Source organism: Pisolithus orientalis, assembly GCF_024613125.1.
Source record: "Pisolithus orientalis strain OTSU chromosome Unknown F5J12scaffold_5, whole genome shotgun sequence".
NCBI classification, from domain to species: Eukaryota; Fungi; Basidiomycota; class Agaricomycetes; order Boletales; family Pisolithaceae; genus Pisolithus; species Pisolithus orientalis.
In genome coordinates this window covers 1,125,396-1,138,083 of record NW_026260786.1, presented here as the reverse complement: position 1 = coordinate 1,138,083, position 12,688 = coordinate 1,125,396, and the positions used below count along the sequence as shown (strand labels likewise).

Below are 12,688 nucleotides of genomic sequence, written 5' to 3'. Positions count from 1 at the left end.
GGGGTTACGCGATTCCGGAGGGGTTTAATACTCGACACTCCTAGCTTCTGGAGCGATATTGGGTTGACCCGTGATTCCGACTTAAAGTTCTTGATGACACAGCTAAAGAGGAGCTTATGAACATCCTCTCAACATCGCAATTATAGGCCCATTTGACAACGCTCTGGACACATCACTGGAGATTCTTATTCCCAGCACAAACCGTTGGCGTAGCCTCCGTGTCGAAGACTTCGCATGGAATACCTTCGTTCGCAATGTACATCAGTTCAACTGTTTGGAATTTCCCTGCCTGGAAGACGTTTCCATGTATTTATATGACTGGGACTGGGAATATCCACACTTTCTTTCACCCGCGCATTCCTCTGTTCTCAGGCATCTGAATCTGGCAGGGTTATATGGGACCCAGGACTTACTACACTGGCGATGTTCAGCCTGTGGATTGCCGCCATCCGTGATCAGTGCTTCTTCATGGATATCTCAACCCAATCGCTAACCACACTCATATTCACTGATGGTCGAAGGTGCTACGGGGTTTCTTGAACGATAGTCTCTACTTGCCGCTTCTCCAAAGGCTTGTGCTGGACACTACTAATCCACGTAGGTTTATGGATGATTATAACGCTACAGCTCGTGCATTTCATATATATTCACCACTCCGATTCTATCTTGGACCATTTTGAATCAAAATTTAGCCAGGTCCGTCATTTTACTTGCGATAACTGGAATATGTGACTGTCGTCGTAAATGGAGCCGCGAAGTTGACCCTCTTGCTGAATGGCTTACAAAACGCCAGTAGTCGGGTCGCCATCATTGTACGTGCAACCTTTAGGTCCGCAAGATGCCAGCTACTAGAAGACGGAGATAGAAGATTTATTCTATCTTTACAACAAGCTGGGTGATTACTGTGTCTTGGGTTTCAAGAGCCTACGGCTTGCTCACGACTTGAGTCTGACCACGGATGGCGGTTTCTTGTATGTAGCAAGCGGCATGTTTGTTTCGTAGGTGAACCACTGGAAATAATGATTGCCAGAGAGTGGGTGGCAAACGCAGCATCATTTTGAACAACTGGCCGGAATTATCCCTTGAAAATTGACAGATCTTTTCTTGCACCTGATTCACATGCTACCTTTGCTCAGAACTTCCCCCACAAGGGCACTTGATGGTCTTCTTGTGTTGGTGTTGATATTAGCAGGCTATCGTTATGACGTACACCTAGTCCCACATGCCTTTCATCATTTCCCAGGTACGCCTTTCTGCCACTACCGAGGTACGATACTTTATCGTTTCCCGACCTTTGTATGTTAGGCCTGCAATATATGTGTTTCTTGCTCTAAGGCCATCGTGACAGTTATACCTAGGTTCCTCGGATTATCTTACAGTGACCGGAAAGTCGATAATGCTGAGGCGCTACTGCGGCAGTACAACCCTCACCACGTGAAAGACGCAGTGCAGCTGCAGCCTCCATGAAGTCTTGAGCATGAGGATTTAGCGAGTGTATGATCTTCGTCGCAACTCGTCCATTCTGACGCTGACCCGTGCAGTGCATACACATACTCGTGGACTCTATTCACTCTCAATTCGTCTAACAGGGAAACTATCGATAATCCATCTTATCCCCACCATTCTGTGAACCGTGACGAACGTATGATGCTATGCATGATTACTACCACCTTTCTCTTCCACCACTCTACTTTGACCATTCCGTCCACCTTCGCTCGTAGCCGCCTCCTTCACAACATTTGGAAGCTGTGGTGTGGCCTCCGCCATCCTGAGATCATAGCAGAAGGTCAACAGATACAGTGTGAACCCCAAAGCGATAATCCACTCGATGACACCCCCAACGTTAGGGACCCAAAATAGGGTAATTCCGAAAGCAATCGCCAGGGCGACGAGGATGCTAGCAACGATAGCCTTGGCAATATATGCCCGGCGTAGTTTGCACATGTCCCGGTAGTCCTGTGCGATCCATCTATACTCGGCCACTGTGAATACGGCAGACAGCGCCACCCCGATCATAAACACGAGTAAAAAGATTCGGTGGAGGGACGGGTAGCGTGAAGTGTCGAATCCGGAAAGTAAGACGAGGCCCAACATTGCAACGAACGCCCCGACGACTGAGAGGATACCGAACACGTGTTCCCGCGTCCGCATTTCCGGAACAAGTCTACCCCTGTGGCGAAGGAGGCGTTCCAATATGAGACTCAGTAGGAACCCAACACCGGTGATGCAGCATGCAACGACGAAGAGGGGTTTCAGAAACGATGCGCCTACGTCTGAAATATAGGCAACGGCTCCTTCTTGTGAAACATATTTCGGCCGGCCAGAGATGAGCCAGGTAAGCAGCATGGCAAGAAGACTGCTGAACCAGATGAAAGCAGCGAACGCTGGCACCGTGACAAGAAACCGATGGTGGACAGCACGAAGGTGAAACATGACGTTTAAACCATCGATACTCCGCGAAATGACGATCATTAAGTAGTCCTGCCCTGTGTAATAACCAACGTTGTGTGCATGCTGCAAGTTAACACAGACAAACATAGGCGACTTCCGACTTACGTTGCTGGCGAGAAGTCACATCAACGTGCGACGGAAATTATGGTCCGAACCGAACGAGCTGGGGACCCAACGGGTGACAAGTTGTTCTTATCCCATGCCAAACCTGAATCCAGCCTGCAGGCGAAGATATTAAGTAGGTACTGCGGGTAGCCTGTACTTTGCCGACCCCCTCTCCTGAGCTTATCAACCAATCCCTACAATCATGTATCGAATTTCCCGAAGACCAGATGGGGGATATCGACACTTTGTATCTGCTACAGTGAGGAAGCAAGTACAACATCCAGTGTGGCCAGATGCGTCGAGCACAGAGTCCCCGTGGCGGCCTTGCCACCCGCTTTCTCTGAGCTGCAGTTGTGAATGCACGTAAGTACCAGTGGCTAGCTGATTGGATAGGGATGGTTCCGGTAGTGCGCTGTGATAATATTGTCAGCAGCCATTGTACCGGTTACTCCTCTTTGTGATGTCACTAGGCCGCTCCACATGAAGTTAGTCGCCCAAATGTGCAACGTTCACGAAGTGCTTAGTCTCCCTTAGGCAGACCAAACGACTGAACGAAAGACGGTCGTACCACCTCCTCTGGCTTTATCGGAAAGGTGTGCGCAGAGAATCAGCCCGGAAAGGGGCTATGGAAGAGACATTCCTAGAGAAAATGTCTGAATCAGCCGGGTCCACGGATCCCGCTGTAACTCACGACGCACTGTGTTCGGGTCAAACTGGGTATCTGTACCGCTTGAATATCGAATTGAATCCGCTGAGATTTGGCAAGGAAAGTTTAAATTAGTAGAATCTGCAGGGAATCAACAGGTCTGAGCGCGAGCAGTAACAGGCAAACATCAAATAACTCGATCACGTGGATCACGTGATGAACGCGTGCATCTGTGACTGATTGCTGGATAGGGGAACATTGCTGGCGTTGGTTCACACACTACAAATATTGGCAGCGATTCAAACCACTATATAAAGAGGTGTGCGCTCGCTGGTTATTCTCTCTTCGTTATCATAACCATCATACCCCCTCGGGTCCCTTTGTGGCTTCTCGCTCAGCATATTCTCGTTGACTAGGGTGTCCGACTGCATAACAAACCCGTCTCCTGCCCGCCACGCCAGCTGTAGCACACCCAAATAGTTTTGGCGATCTTCGCCCAAGTTACGACCTCGATTAGCTGAAACGTTGGTTGTGAATGCTGGGCATTTGCTTATCTGCGTCGGGGTGGCTGACCTTACTACGGCAGGCAGCACCTCCAGACAACAATCCCGCCCAGCCATCAAGCAGGATACTTTCGTGAAGCTCGCGCAGACGAATAGCCCTGGACAGCTACAAGCACCACACGGTGACGGCCCTGACCGGCCTCAAGCACGACTATGGATTCCATCAAGGCTGCCCGAGACCCTCAACGTAGAGCCCCCTCTCAGCCGAGTGCAAGGTACGTACTTCCTTTGTGTAAAATACCGTCAATCCTGACGTGATCGGCTCCGACAGGACTCCAGTATGATCGTAATGTCCCGGCGCGAGCAGTCGGCGGGTCTAGTATAGGCCTGCGTGATCTAGTAGTCAGGCCCGTGTGTGACTTAAAGATCGCCTCAATTCCTCAAGAGGGCCCGCTGCAGCAAACTGGTAAGTGCTTCCTTACTCTCTTCGAAGCCAAGTGCCTTTACCAGGGTTGGAAGGGCAGCGGCTGGGGTAGCGACCAAGCCCCCTGATGAGAGCTCTCGCAGGCTCGAAACCACTCCCCCTTACCTCCAACCCTACTCACCACATTATGTAGAATAGCCCGGTGCTCTCGGACGAGAAAAAAAAAAGTGCGACAAGGTCAGCTCGAAGTGCAGCTGCACTCTGTTTTCGGTTGTAAATGGGTTCTATGACACCTAAGGTGCGAGGATCCTGGGAGTAGTGCCTACCAGAGATTGGTTCCCGGAAGTTCGGATTGATCCGCTTGACAGAAAGAACTCGGGTAGTATGCACTCAGAATTCTGAGCCTCCGCCACGCGCTCGGCTTGTTGTGGTTGGTGTACGCATTGTCGACCGTGCCGCTATGGTCAAGTCTGTTGCCTCGCTGCCGATCATCGCTTCGCATAAAACCGTATCGACACTCCGTCATCGACTCAGCAACAATCTGTTCGACCTGCGCAGCGCATACATATAATCGTGGACTCTGTCCACTCTCAATTCGTCAAGCAGGGAAACTATTCACAGTCCGTCGTGCTAATGGCCAAAATACTTTGTACAAACGTATCGGGCATACTGGTGCTACGCGTACCTTTCTCTTCCGTCACTCTACTCTAACCGTTCCGTCCACCACCTTCGCTCGTAGCCACCTCCTTTCCGACAATAGGAGATTGTTGTGCTCCTCGCCATCCTGAGATCATAGCAGAACGTCAACAAATACAGTGTGAACCCCAATGCGATAATCCTGTTAGAGGCACAAAATAGGGTAGCTCCGAAAGCATTCGCAAGGCGATGAATGACAGCTTTGGCAATATATGCCTGGCGTAGTTCGCACATGTCTCGGTCGTCCAATCCATCTATATTCGACCACCGTGAGACAGCGCCGGTACTCCGATCATAAACAGGAGTAAAAAGATTCGATGGAGGGATGGGTAACGCAAAGTGTCGAATCCGGAAAGTAAGTGCCCTGAGTGATAACCAACGTTGAGTGCACGTCCAAGCAAGTCGACACAGACAAATATGGGCGACTTCCGACCTACGCTTCGAAGTCACATCAACGTGCAACGGAAATTATGGTCTCAACTGATCGTGTTGATGACCCAACGAGTGATAAGCTACTTCCATCCCGTGCTGATCCAGAACCTAGCTTGCAAGTGGACATATAAAGTAGGCACTGCGGATGGCCAGTACTTTGCCGACCCTCTATATCTAAACTGAAGGAAATTACAGTAATGACAATGTAAGGAATGTCCGTGGTCATCAAAAATGTCCGTGAAAATCAAGAGCAATGTCGGGGTGGTAGTAAAACAACCGTCCGAACTAGTCTAGAGAATGATCACCGGTACTAACACATTAGCAGTTGATTGGCACGGTCTGAAAGGGTCCAGCATTAGTTACAAAGTCGGCAATGTCACACAGGTTGCGCCGTACCGGGGTAATACCAGAACGAAACGGCGATGATGACATACAAGCCTGGAAAGAAAATGAGCACGACAAAGTGGAGACCTGTCACTGTACTCACAGATCAAAATCGTCCCTTCGAGCCAGTTGGATTTCCCATCGGCGACGACGTGGCTCATTGTTTGAACTGAGCACTGTTGAGCTAAAACACACGAAGGATAGTTGTGGGACACACCGGCGATGTAGAGTACCTAAAAGGGAATGAACAAAGTATACAACACCGAACCGCTTCGTACTCACAACAGACTCAAACGGGTCAAACAGCAAGGCCAGAGGCCTGTCAATCGCCCATCCTAGCGTCACCATCAATCTGTAGCACGGAATTGATCCGACTTAGTGCCAGTGAGAATAGCAGGCTGGAAGGTACTTACGGAATGACAAATAATGTAGTTTGCTGATAGGTGGAAGGGTTAGGAGGTGAAAATTAAAGCAAGAGCGACATAACCCACTATGGTAGAATTAACAGCAACACTGATACTCAGGCTAAGCTGATCCCTCACGGAAACGTTCATCGCCGTCACGCATTCTACAAAGCCAATGCGTTTTTATCAATCTTCCATAATCACCGAACCGACAACATACCAGCAATAGAGCTGACGGCAGGGAGTAAGATCAGACCGATCCATTGCTTGCTAATGGCCCCTGAAATTCCGTTCATACTTTCGACTAGGGCATCTGCGTTGAAGGCAACTGCCTGGGTCGCAGTGCATCAGTCATGGGAGAACAAGAAATGAATCAGAGCATGGCCTACAATCGTCACCAGTATCAGCAATAAGATGGTCATGGTCCAGCTCAAACGAGGTTCCTTGAACGATTTAGGGGATATCACAGAGGAATCATCACCACAAGATCGTCGGGTCTCCTGGGCACTCATTGGTTCTGGAGACGTGCACCGACCTGTGCCACTAATGATAGTAGACGAGTTACCAGACAACTTCAGCCTTGACAGGGTCGAGCCCATTTCTGGGTCTAGCCTATTGCGGTCACCGTCACACGACTCTGGGACCAGACGAATAGTAGGATTGAGGTTGGCTTGCATTGAGGTAATATCGCCAGGCTTGTGAACGGGGTTACTTGTCAGGGTTGCTTCAGAGGCGGAGTAAAAGGCAGAATCCCCGTGCAAAGACTCGCGTATGGCGCCCTTTCGGGACGAAGCCACTGATGCAAACATTGTTGATCGGTCACTGCTTCCGGTGCGACCCGTGCCAGCCCGTAACGTTTTACCAATGTTCGAGCTCCACGATCTTGGAAGAAAACGGGAGCCAATGGATACCTTCGTGGAAAGCCGGTCGCTCTTCTGCTTGACGTCTTCGTAGAGGTGGGTGTGAGACCAAAATTGAAAAACCAGATACGCCGCATAAACTGAAAAAAATGGAGCAGTCCACAATCATTTCAAGGTATGCAACTTACTGAACATCAGCACTATGGACACCTGGTCATAGTGAGACAAAGAAATCCATTGTCACTACAAAACACTTACCCCGTGGCTCATGTTCAGGATGTGTTTCTTTTGTGCTGCGAGGGTGTATTCACCCCCATCGTCATCGAGGGCAAAGTGATAAGCAGCGGGAAGCAGAAGAACACCGACGCTGATGCTTAATAAAGATGTGTGTATCTGAGTCGCAGCTGTATCGTGTCAGAATGTCCAGCCTTCAGAACAAGGGTTGTACTTACTTTGATCGAAACCTTGCTCAGAAAACTTCAACCCTCCCGCAAAGAAGCACATTCCCAAGATGAGGACTACGATACTTATCAAGCTACAAAACAGAATGGATGGCATGGTACACTTACGGAGTTTGCTCAGCACGGAGCCTATTACTGCCGAAGAAAGTTAGAACCCAGGCACATTCGAGAGAGAGCCGACCAACGTGATGCTTGCACAATGCGCAATTCGCACTTCCTCAACGCAGTGATCTGTCCTTGCAGTCGCATTAGATGCGTCATTTTACCGAGCCTGGAGACAAACCGCAACAACTAGTTCGACACTGATAAATGTTCACATGAGCATCACAAATAAAATAACGATTCCACGTACGTGTTACTCTTTGAGGGAATGAAGTCAATGTAGTTCTGCAGGAACACGGGGATGGACTTACCATGCTGGCATTGAGCAAGCCTGTCTTTGCTCCCCCTACCCGTAGAGCCAATTCTCGCATAGCTAAATCATGAAGCTATTCAAATATATACCAATATAAGGTTTCGCGGCACCCGATATACTTACCTTCACCAAGGGAATCATGGAGAGGATAGTGACTACAGATGCTCGTTAACGAGGATTCATTTCCTAGAGGCTATACTGACATATAAAGACGAGCTTATCATGATTCCCCAAGACGGAACTCAATACCGACTGAAAGGATCAATTCACACTCAGCTTTCATTAGGAGACAGGTAGGTTGAGGTTCAAAACCCACCGACACAGGTATGAGAAACAGTAAAAGGTTGAGCCCTACGGTCATCAGTACGCCACAGAACACAAGAAATAATGATCCTTACAAGAACCGAAGACGATAATCCTCCATCCTTGCCATATAGTAACTTGTTTCTTGCCTTCACTACCCAAACTTCGCGAGTCCCCGCGCGGTCGAGGAAGGTGCGTTGGAAGCTCCGAGAACGATGGAAAGTTCAACATGCAGGGCCCCTTGCTTGCCTCATTGTGCTTCTCGACAAGGTTTATGCTCGACGCGCACGATATTGCTGAGAGACGGAAATCTGATCTCGATGGTGAAGTATTCGGGCTTATATCACCAACGACAAAGGGAGGCTCTGAATCGCGCGGAACAGACGCTTGTTGGATGCCAACTGTCGCAGATTTCCGGCGTATATGGGAGGATCTCATCGTGGCTACCCAACGCAAATGGCGGCCAGGGGGTGGGATGGGCGGCGGCGAATAAAACTTTGCATAATACCTGATATAATATTCTCGTATGCTCCAATAAACTCTTACTAGTGTCAGGCCTTCAGGCCCAACGTCGGCAAAGTACTGCGCATAGGATGCTAGCGAATTGACCGTTCGTAAACGCCTTCCAAAATTAGCAATCGTCCTCGAGGATTGTACATACACAAATAACACGGGTGACTGTGCCCCAGTTTGAATGCGGGAGCCAGCAAAACAAGGAGTGATGACAGCCAGGTTGTCAGACGAGACCTGCGCCAGTGAGTAAGGTAGGAATGTAGGGGTAGATGGTACTTAAGTAGCGCAGTACTGCGAAGACTCCTACCACTCGGAGCCATGCGGGGCCCAGCTGTCACGCTGTTACGCGTGACAGCAGGCTTCTTTCTCCCGTCAACAGATTTTGCCGTTTCCTCCAAAGCTTTGCACTATGCTCAACGCCTCCCTGCGTGCCGTCCGACCAGTTGCCCTTCGCGTTACGCGGTCTGCGCAACTCAGCGCCGTCCGCGCTCTCTCCACTACCTCCGCTGTGCGGTCGGACCACCCCCCTCCTCCAGCTATCTTTGGCCCAGGTGCGAAGCCGGGTGAGCTCGCTACAGACGAGCAACAAGCTACCGGCCTTGAACGTCTCCAGCTCTTGGCTGAAATGCAGGGTGTGGATGCTTTCGACAAGGCACCCCTCGACTCGAGCCGCGTAGGTACATTGGAAGATCCCATCAAGGTCTTCTCCCTGGTATGCTCAGAGGCCGTGCACGAAATATCACACCGTTGAACTCATGCTCACTCTAGGATACCGAGCGCCTCGTCGGCTGCACCGGCTCTCCGGCTGACTCTCACGATATTCATTGGTTCCAGCTCCGCAAGGACAAGAACCGTCGTTGCCCCGAATGTGGTTCTGGTTAGTACATGTATTCTTCCATAGTATACTACCGTCTCACTCTGGGACAGTGTACGCCCTCGACCACCAAGGTCACTCGGACGTACACCACCATTAAATTAAAAGGAGGATCGTCGAGCAAGACTTGGACCATCAGATACGGGCTCCCCGTTTACCTTACTATCTGAGATGTAGCTTCTATTCACCCAGTTAGGCTCAACAATCATTGCATGCAGCGATTGAAATACTGATTACCGAAATTTCCAATACTGTGCTGCCTGGGGTAGTCCTGAGTCTGGCGCGATTTGCCATGTTCCCTCTTTCGTGTACGCAATCAAATCTCGTCGGGTTGGGATGAACTAGAACCTACTGTATGACATACTAGAAGGGATGTCCTCTTGCAGTCATCAGATATGGAGTGTAACTTCGAAGTATTTTCTGTAAAATGGGCACTCATGACGTTTACCCGGTAAATTTAACGCAATATGGACCAGCGCGCGGTACATGCCTGTCTTATCGGTTCATGTTATTATTCGGCTCTTCCTCTATTTCTTCCCATCCGCCCATGTTACTCCAACAGAAACTTCAGCGCGACGAAGCCAACAAGCGGTGCTCAGCGTTCATGATCAACAGATATCTCCTGATCTTCTTTCATCGTGCGGAGCTGTTTATCGAGATATTAACTGCCCTTTACATATGTAGTTCCAAACCGCTTTGAAACGTCCGTCAGATCATGCATAGTATCGCCGGTTTATTATTGGGTGCCCTCTCTATTCAATTAGCTTTTTTTTTTTCAATTTATCAGTTGGCAACGCCATCTTTTCTCGAAGGAGGACAATGCACATTGCACACTGCCTGCATCCCCATCCTAGGAATAATGGAAGCGGGCGAACTTGCGCTAACCTTACCATCGAACCGCCCATGCTGGCCACAATTTCGCCAGGACGGCGGGATTAATCAAGTCAGAGTATATCGATGGTTCCGTGTAAGTGCTAATTGCCCCTTCTTGTAGTGGCGAGCGTCGTCGGCGTCTGCGCTGAGAATCGGCTTTCAGACGTGGTCCTCACGAAGTTTCAAGACCTATCTCGAAGCTGTCCGTGCCCCGCCCTCGCCACTCTCGGAGCTTGCATTAACTCGGTCCTTGTTATGGGCGCCACCACGTTCCAGTTTCACTACGTCAGTACTTGAATTCCCCACGTGCAGAAGGGCGGCCGTGCCGTTGAGTGAGTTCGTCCATGTCGACTGCGGAACCGGCCAACATATACGTGTTCGGTCTGCCTGCACATAAGTTGCGGGCCCGCACTGCCTACTGCGCAGCCACGCAAACACTATTGCAAGTGGACGTCTGCTTTGCAGCGCCACACTAAGTACGTTTATTCCGAAAAATTTGCTGGTGGCTGAATACGGATTCCATTACAGGGTACATAGCCCGCTCCCTTACTGTAACGGTGTAGCTCAATTCATGTTTGATAGCTGACAGAGGTCGTCCACTGCTTAGCAGTGTGGCGCTCATTGGAGCCTGAGTCAGACCAAGTCACACATTCATGACTAGGGTGCCGGTTCCGTATCTCAGCCGCAGGCCATGTCGAGGAATTCTGGACAATGGTAATTGCAATTCATATAACGTGAGGACATGTTAGGAGGTTTGAGCGGAATACATACTGACGCAACAACAGCGAGCCCTACAACAAAACTACCCTTGCATGAACAAGCAAAAAAGAAAAACGTCATTGGTCTCAATTAGGGTATACAGATACGGGAGGGTAATCGTGAGATGTGAAGAGATGTTCAGGAAAACAAGGCGTTCCGAAACGTGCTTAGGTCACTTATACCAAGGATACTTCTATGAAGACTGCAGTGCTTCGGGAGTGCCTGGCCCCATGCAAACCGCACGCGGACTTGAACGAGATTAGCTTTACGCGAGATTAGGATGACGTTTCTTGCTCTTCTCGTGACGTTTGCAGTCGCTGCTGTTGTAGAATTTCTGCCCACAGCCTGGAATGCTGCACTGAAATAGACGTTCGCCTGTGTGTGACCGCTGGTGACCTGGAAGGAACGTTAGGATGAATAGGTTATAATCTATGGACCACTTGTAGACTCACGCTTCAGACTAAACTGTGCCGTGAACGTCTGGTGACACTCGCCGCACGTGAACTGAGCGTCATGCACCCGACGTCGCGCATTTGCATCTAGCATTGCTTGGGTTGCAATGCGGCCCCGGGAAATGGACGGTGCAGAGTGGCTGCGGTGATGACCTGGAACACGTGGTGGGAGAATAAGATCCCTTGTAGCGACGGACTCGGTCGAAGTGTGGCGGTGAACTGAGCAAGGATGGCCATAATGATCAGCGTAAAATGGAGAACCATGATACGTGCTGCTCTCGTCGGTGGGGACTGAAGAGGCTGGAGATGTATATTCAATGTCGGAGCTGCTGAGTTCGCTATATACGGATGCAGGGGACTGCGATCCGTGGTAGGAGGACGGCGGGGAGGAGGGTGAGGGTAAGAGGAAGGTGTTATCCATTGTTCCCAGCAGGGATGGGCTGAGTTCCAGCCGGCCCACTTATGTACCGGAAGGTACAGAGTTCCGACCCGAGGCTTCCTATGTCGAATGAAACGGGCTGGGAGTTCGTAATCTCGCCTGGACGTTGAATTAATGACGGTGTGGTGTAACCGATCTTATGGTTTCACTCACTTCCATCATCTGGGAGAAAAGGGCTGCTTGGATAATCACAGTCATCCTTCTGGAGTTGATCATACATTTCAGTGATGATGAAATCGTCTAGTGCCAAAGCGTTGCTGTCAAGATGTGAGACGGTAGCTATGAACCAGGCCAACCAGTGAACACGTACTAGGGATGAGGATCAAAAGCTTTAGAGGACTGTGAGATGGAAGGGGTGGCAACGGTTCTCATGTTAGTGGTCTCAGAGTTAGAAGAAGGATAGTGTCTGGAGCAGATGATGGGTGAGTCAGCGGGAACTGCACAAGGCACCGACAGCCTCACAGAGAGGGAAGTTGATACCCGTCTGTTTCGGGTGAGATACGGATGGAAGGGATAGAATTGGCAGTCATGGGCTGGTCAGATGATCGAGAGGGGATTGTCAGTGAGGGGAGTCATAAATTGCTCGAATTGCTACCCTTTATATAGTCCAAGGACCAAACAGGGATACGATGGCGCCTACACCTCAAAGCGCCTTGGAAGACGAGGACAGTAGAAGACCAAGATCCAGGAGATC

The 12,688-nt window shown here is 50.0% G+C and overlaps 5 protein-coding genes across 5 annotated transcripts; 2 read left to right on the top strand and 3 right to left on the bottom strand.

Annotated features, from left to right (window-relative positions):
* Positions 1 to 1,464: 1,464 nt before the first annotated feature.
* Positions 1,465 to 2,650, bottom strand: F5J12DRAFT_810836 (Frag1/DRAM/Sfk1 family-domain-containing protein). The gene is made up of 2 exons (XM_051744811.1): positions 1,542 to 2,650; positions 1,465 to 1,494 (listed from the first exon to the last, which is right to left on the bottom strand). The coding sequence occupies exon 1, from the start codon at positions 2,536 to 2,538 to the stop codon at positions 1,651 to 1,653; it is 888 nt and encodes a 295-aa protein (XP_051603171.1). The 5' UTR covers positions 2,539 to 2,650; the 3' UTR covers positions 1,465 to 1,494; positions 1,542 to 1,650.
* Positions 2,651 to 5,578: 2,928 nt separating this feature from the next.
* Positions 5,579 to 8,878, bottom strand: F5J12DRAFT_810811 (uncharacterized protein). Its single transcript, XM_051744809.1, has 20 exons — positions 8,180 to 8,878; positions 8,098 to 8,132; positions 7,985 to 8,033; positions 7,905 to 7,936; positions 7,780 to 7,854; positions 7,719 to 7,726; positions 7,650 to 7,668; positions 7,552 to 7,597; positions 7,475 to 7,501; positions 7,358 to 7,423; positions 7,164 to 7,309; positions 7,094 to 7,115; positions 6,435 to 7,045; positions 6,266 to 6,377; positions 6,133 to 6,209; positions 6,055 to 6,077; positions 5,924 to 5,993; positions 5,859 to 5,874; positions 5,745 to 5,810; positions 5,579 to 5,695 (listed from the first exon to the last, which is right to left on the bottom strand). The coding sequence occupies exons 1-20, from the start codon at positions 8,520 to 8,522 to the stop codon at positions 5,634 to 5,636; spliced, it is 1,905 nt and encodes a 634-aa protein (XP_051603170.1). The 5' UTR covers positions 8,523 to 8,878; the 3' UTR covers positions 5,579 to 5,633.
* Positions 8,879 to 8,950: 72 nt separating this feature from the next.
* On the top strand, positions 8,951 to 9,571 carry F5J12DRAFT_764458 (cytochrome c oxidase polypeptide IV; the record flags this gene model as incomplete). Its single annotated transcript, XM_051742168.1, has 3 exons — positions 8,951 to 9,309; positions 9,366 to 9,474; positions 9,525 to 9,571. The coding sequence occupies exons 1-3, from the start codon at positions 9,007 to 9,009 to the stop codon at positions 9,569 to 9,571; spliced, it is 459 nt and encodes a 152-aa protein (XP_051603169.1). The 5' UTR covers positions 8,951 to 9,006.
* A 381-nt stretch (positions 9,572 to 9,952) lies between these two features.
* Positions 9,953 to 10,924, top strand: F5J12DRAFT_450621 (uncharacterized protein). Its single transcript, XM_051739492.1, has 3 exons — positions 9,953 to 10,438; positions 10,508 to 10,820; positions 10,873 to 10,924. Exons 1-2 carry the CDS (start codon positions 10,187 to 10,189, stop codon positions 10,739 to 10,741), a joined length of 486 nt encoding a protein of 161 aa, XP_051603168.1. The 5' UTR covers positions 9,953 to 10,186; the 3' UTR covers positions 10,742 to 10,820; positions 10,873 to 10,924.
* On the bottom strand, positions 10,914 to 12,524 carry F5J12DRAFT_780637 (uncharacterized protein; the record flags this gene model as incomplete). The annotated part of the gene is made up of 7 exons (XM_051742498.1): positions 10,914 to 11,048; positions 11,116 to 11,135; positions 11,389 to 11,499; positions 11,556 to 11,774; positions 12,148 to 12,251; positions 12,305 to 12,400; positions 12,457 to 12,524. 7 exons carry the CDS (start codon positions 12,522 to 12,524, stop codon positions 10,914 to 10,916), a joined length of 753 nt encoding a protein of 250 aa, XP_051603167.1.
* Between the last annotated feature and the right edge of the window lie 164 nt (positions 12,525 to 12,688).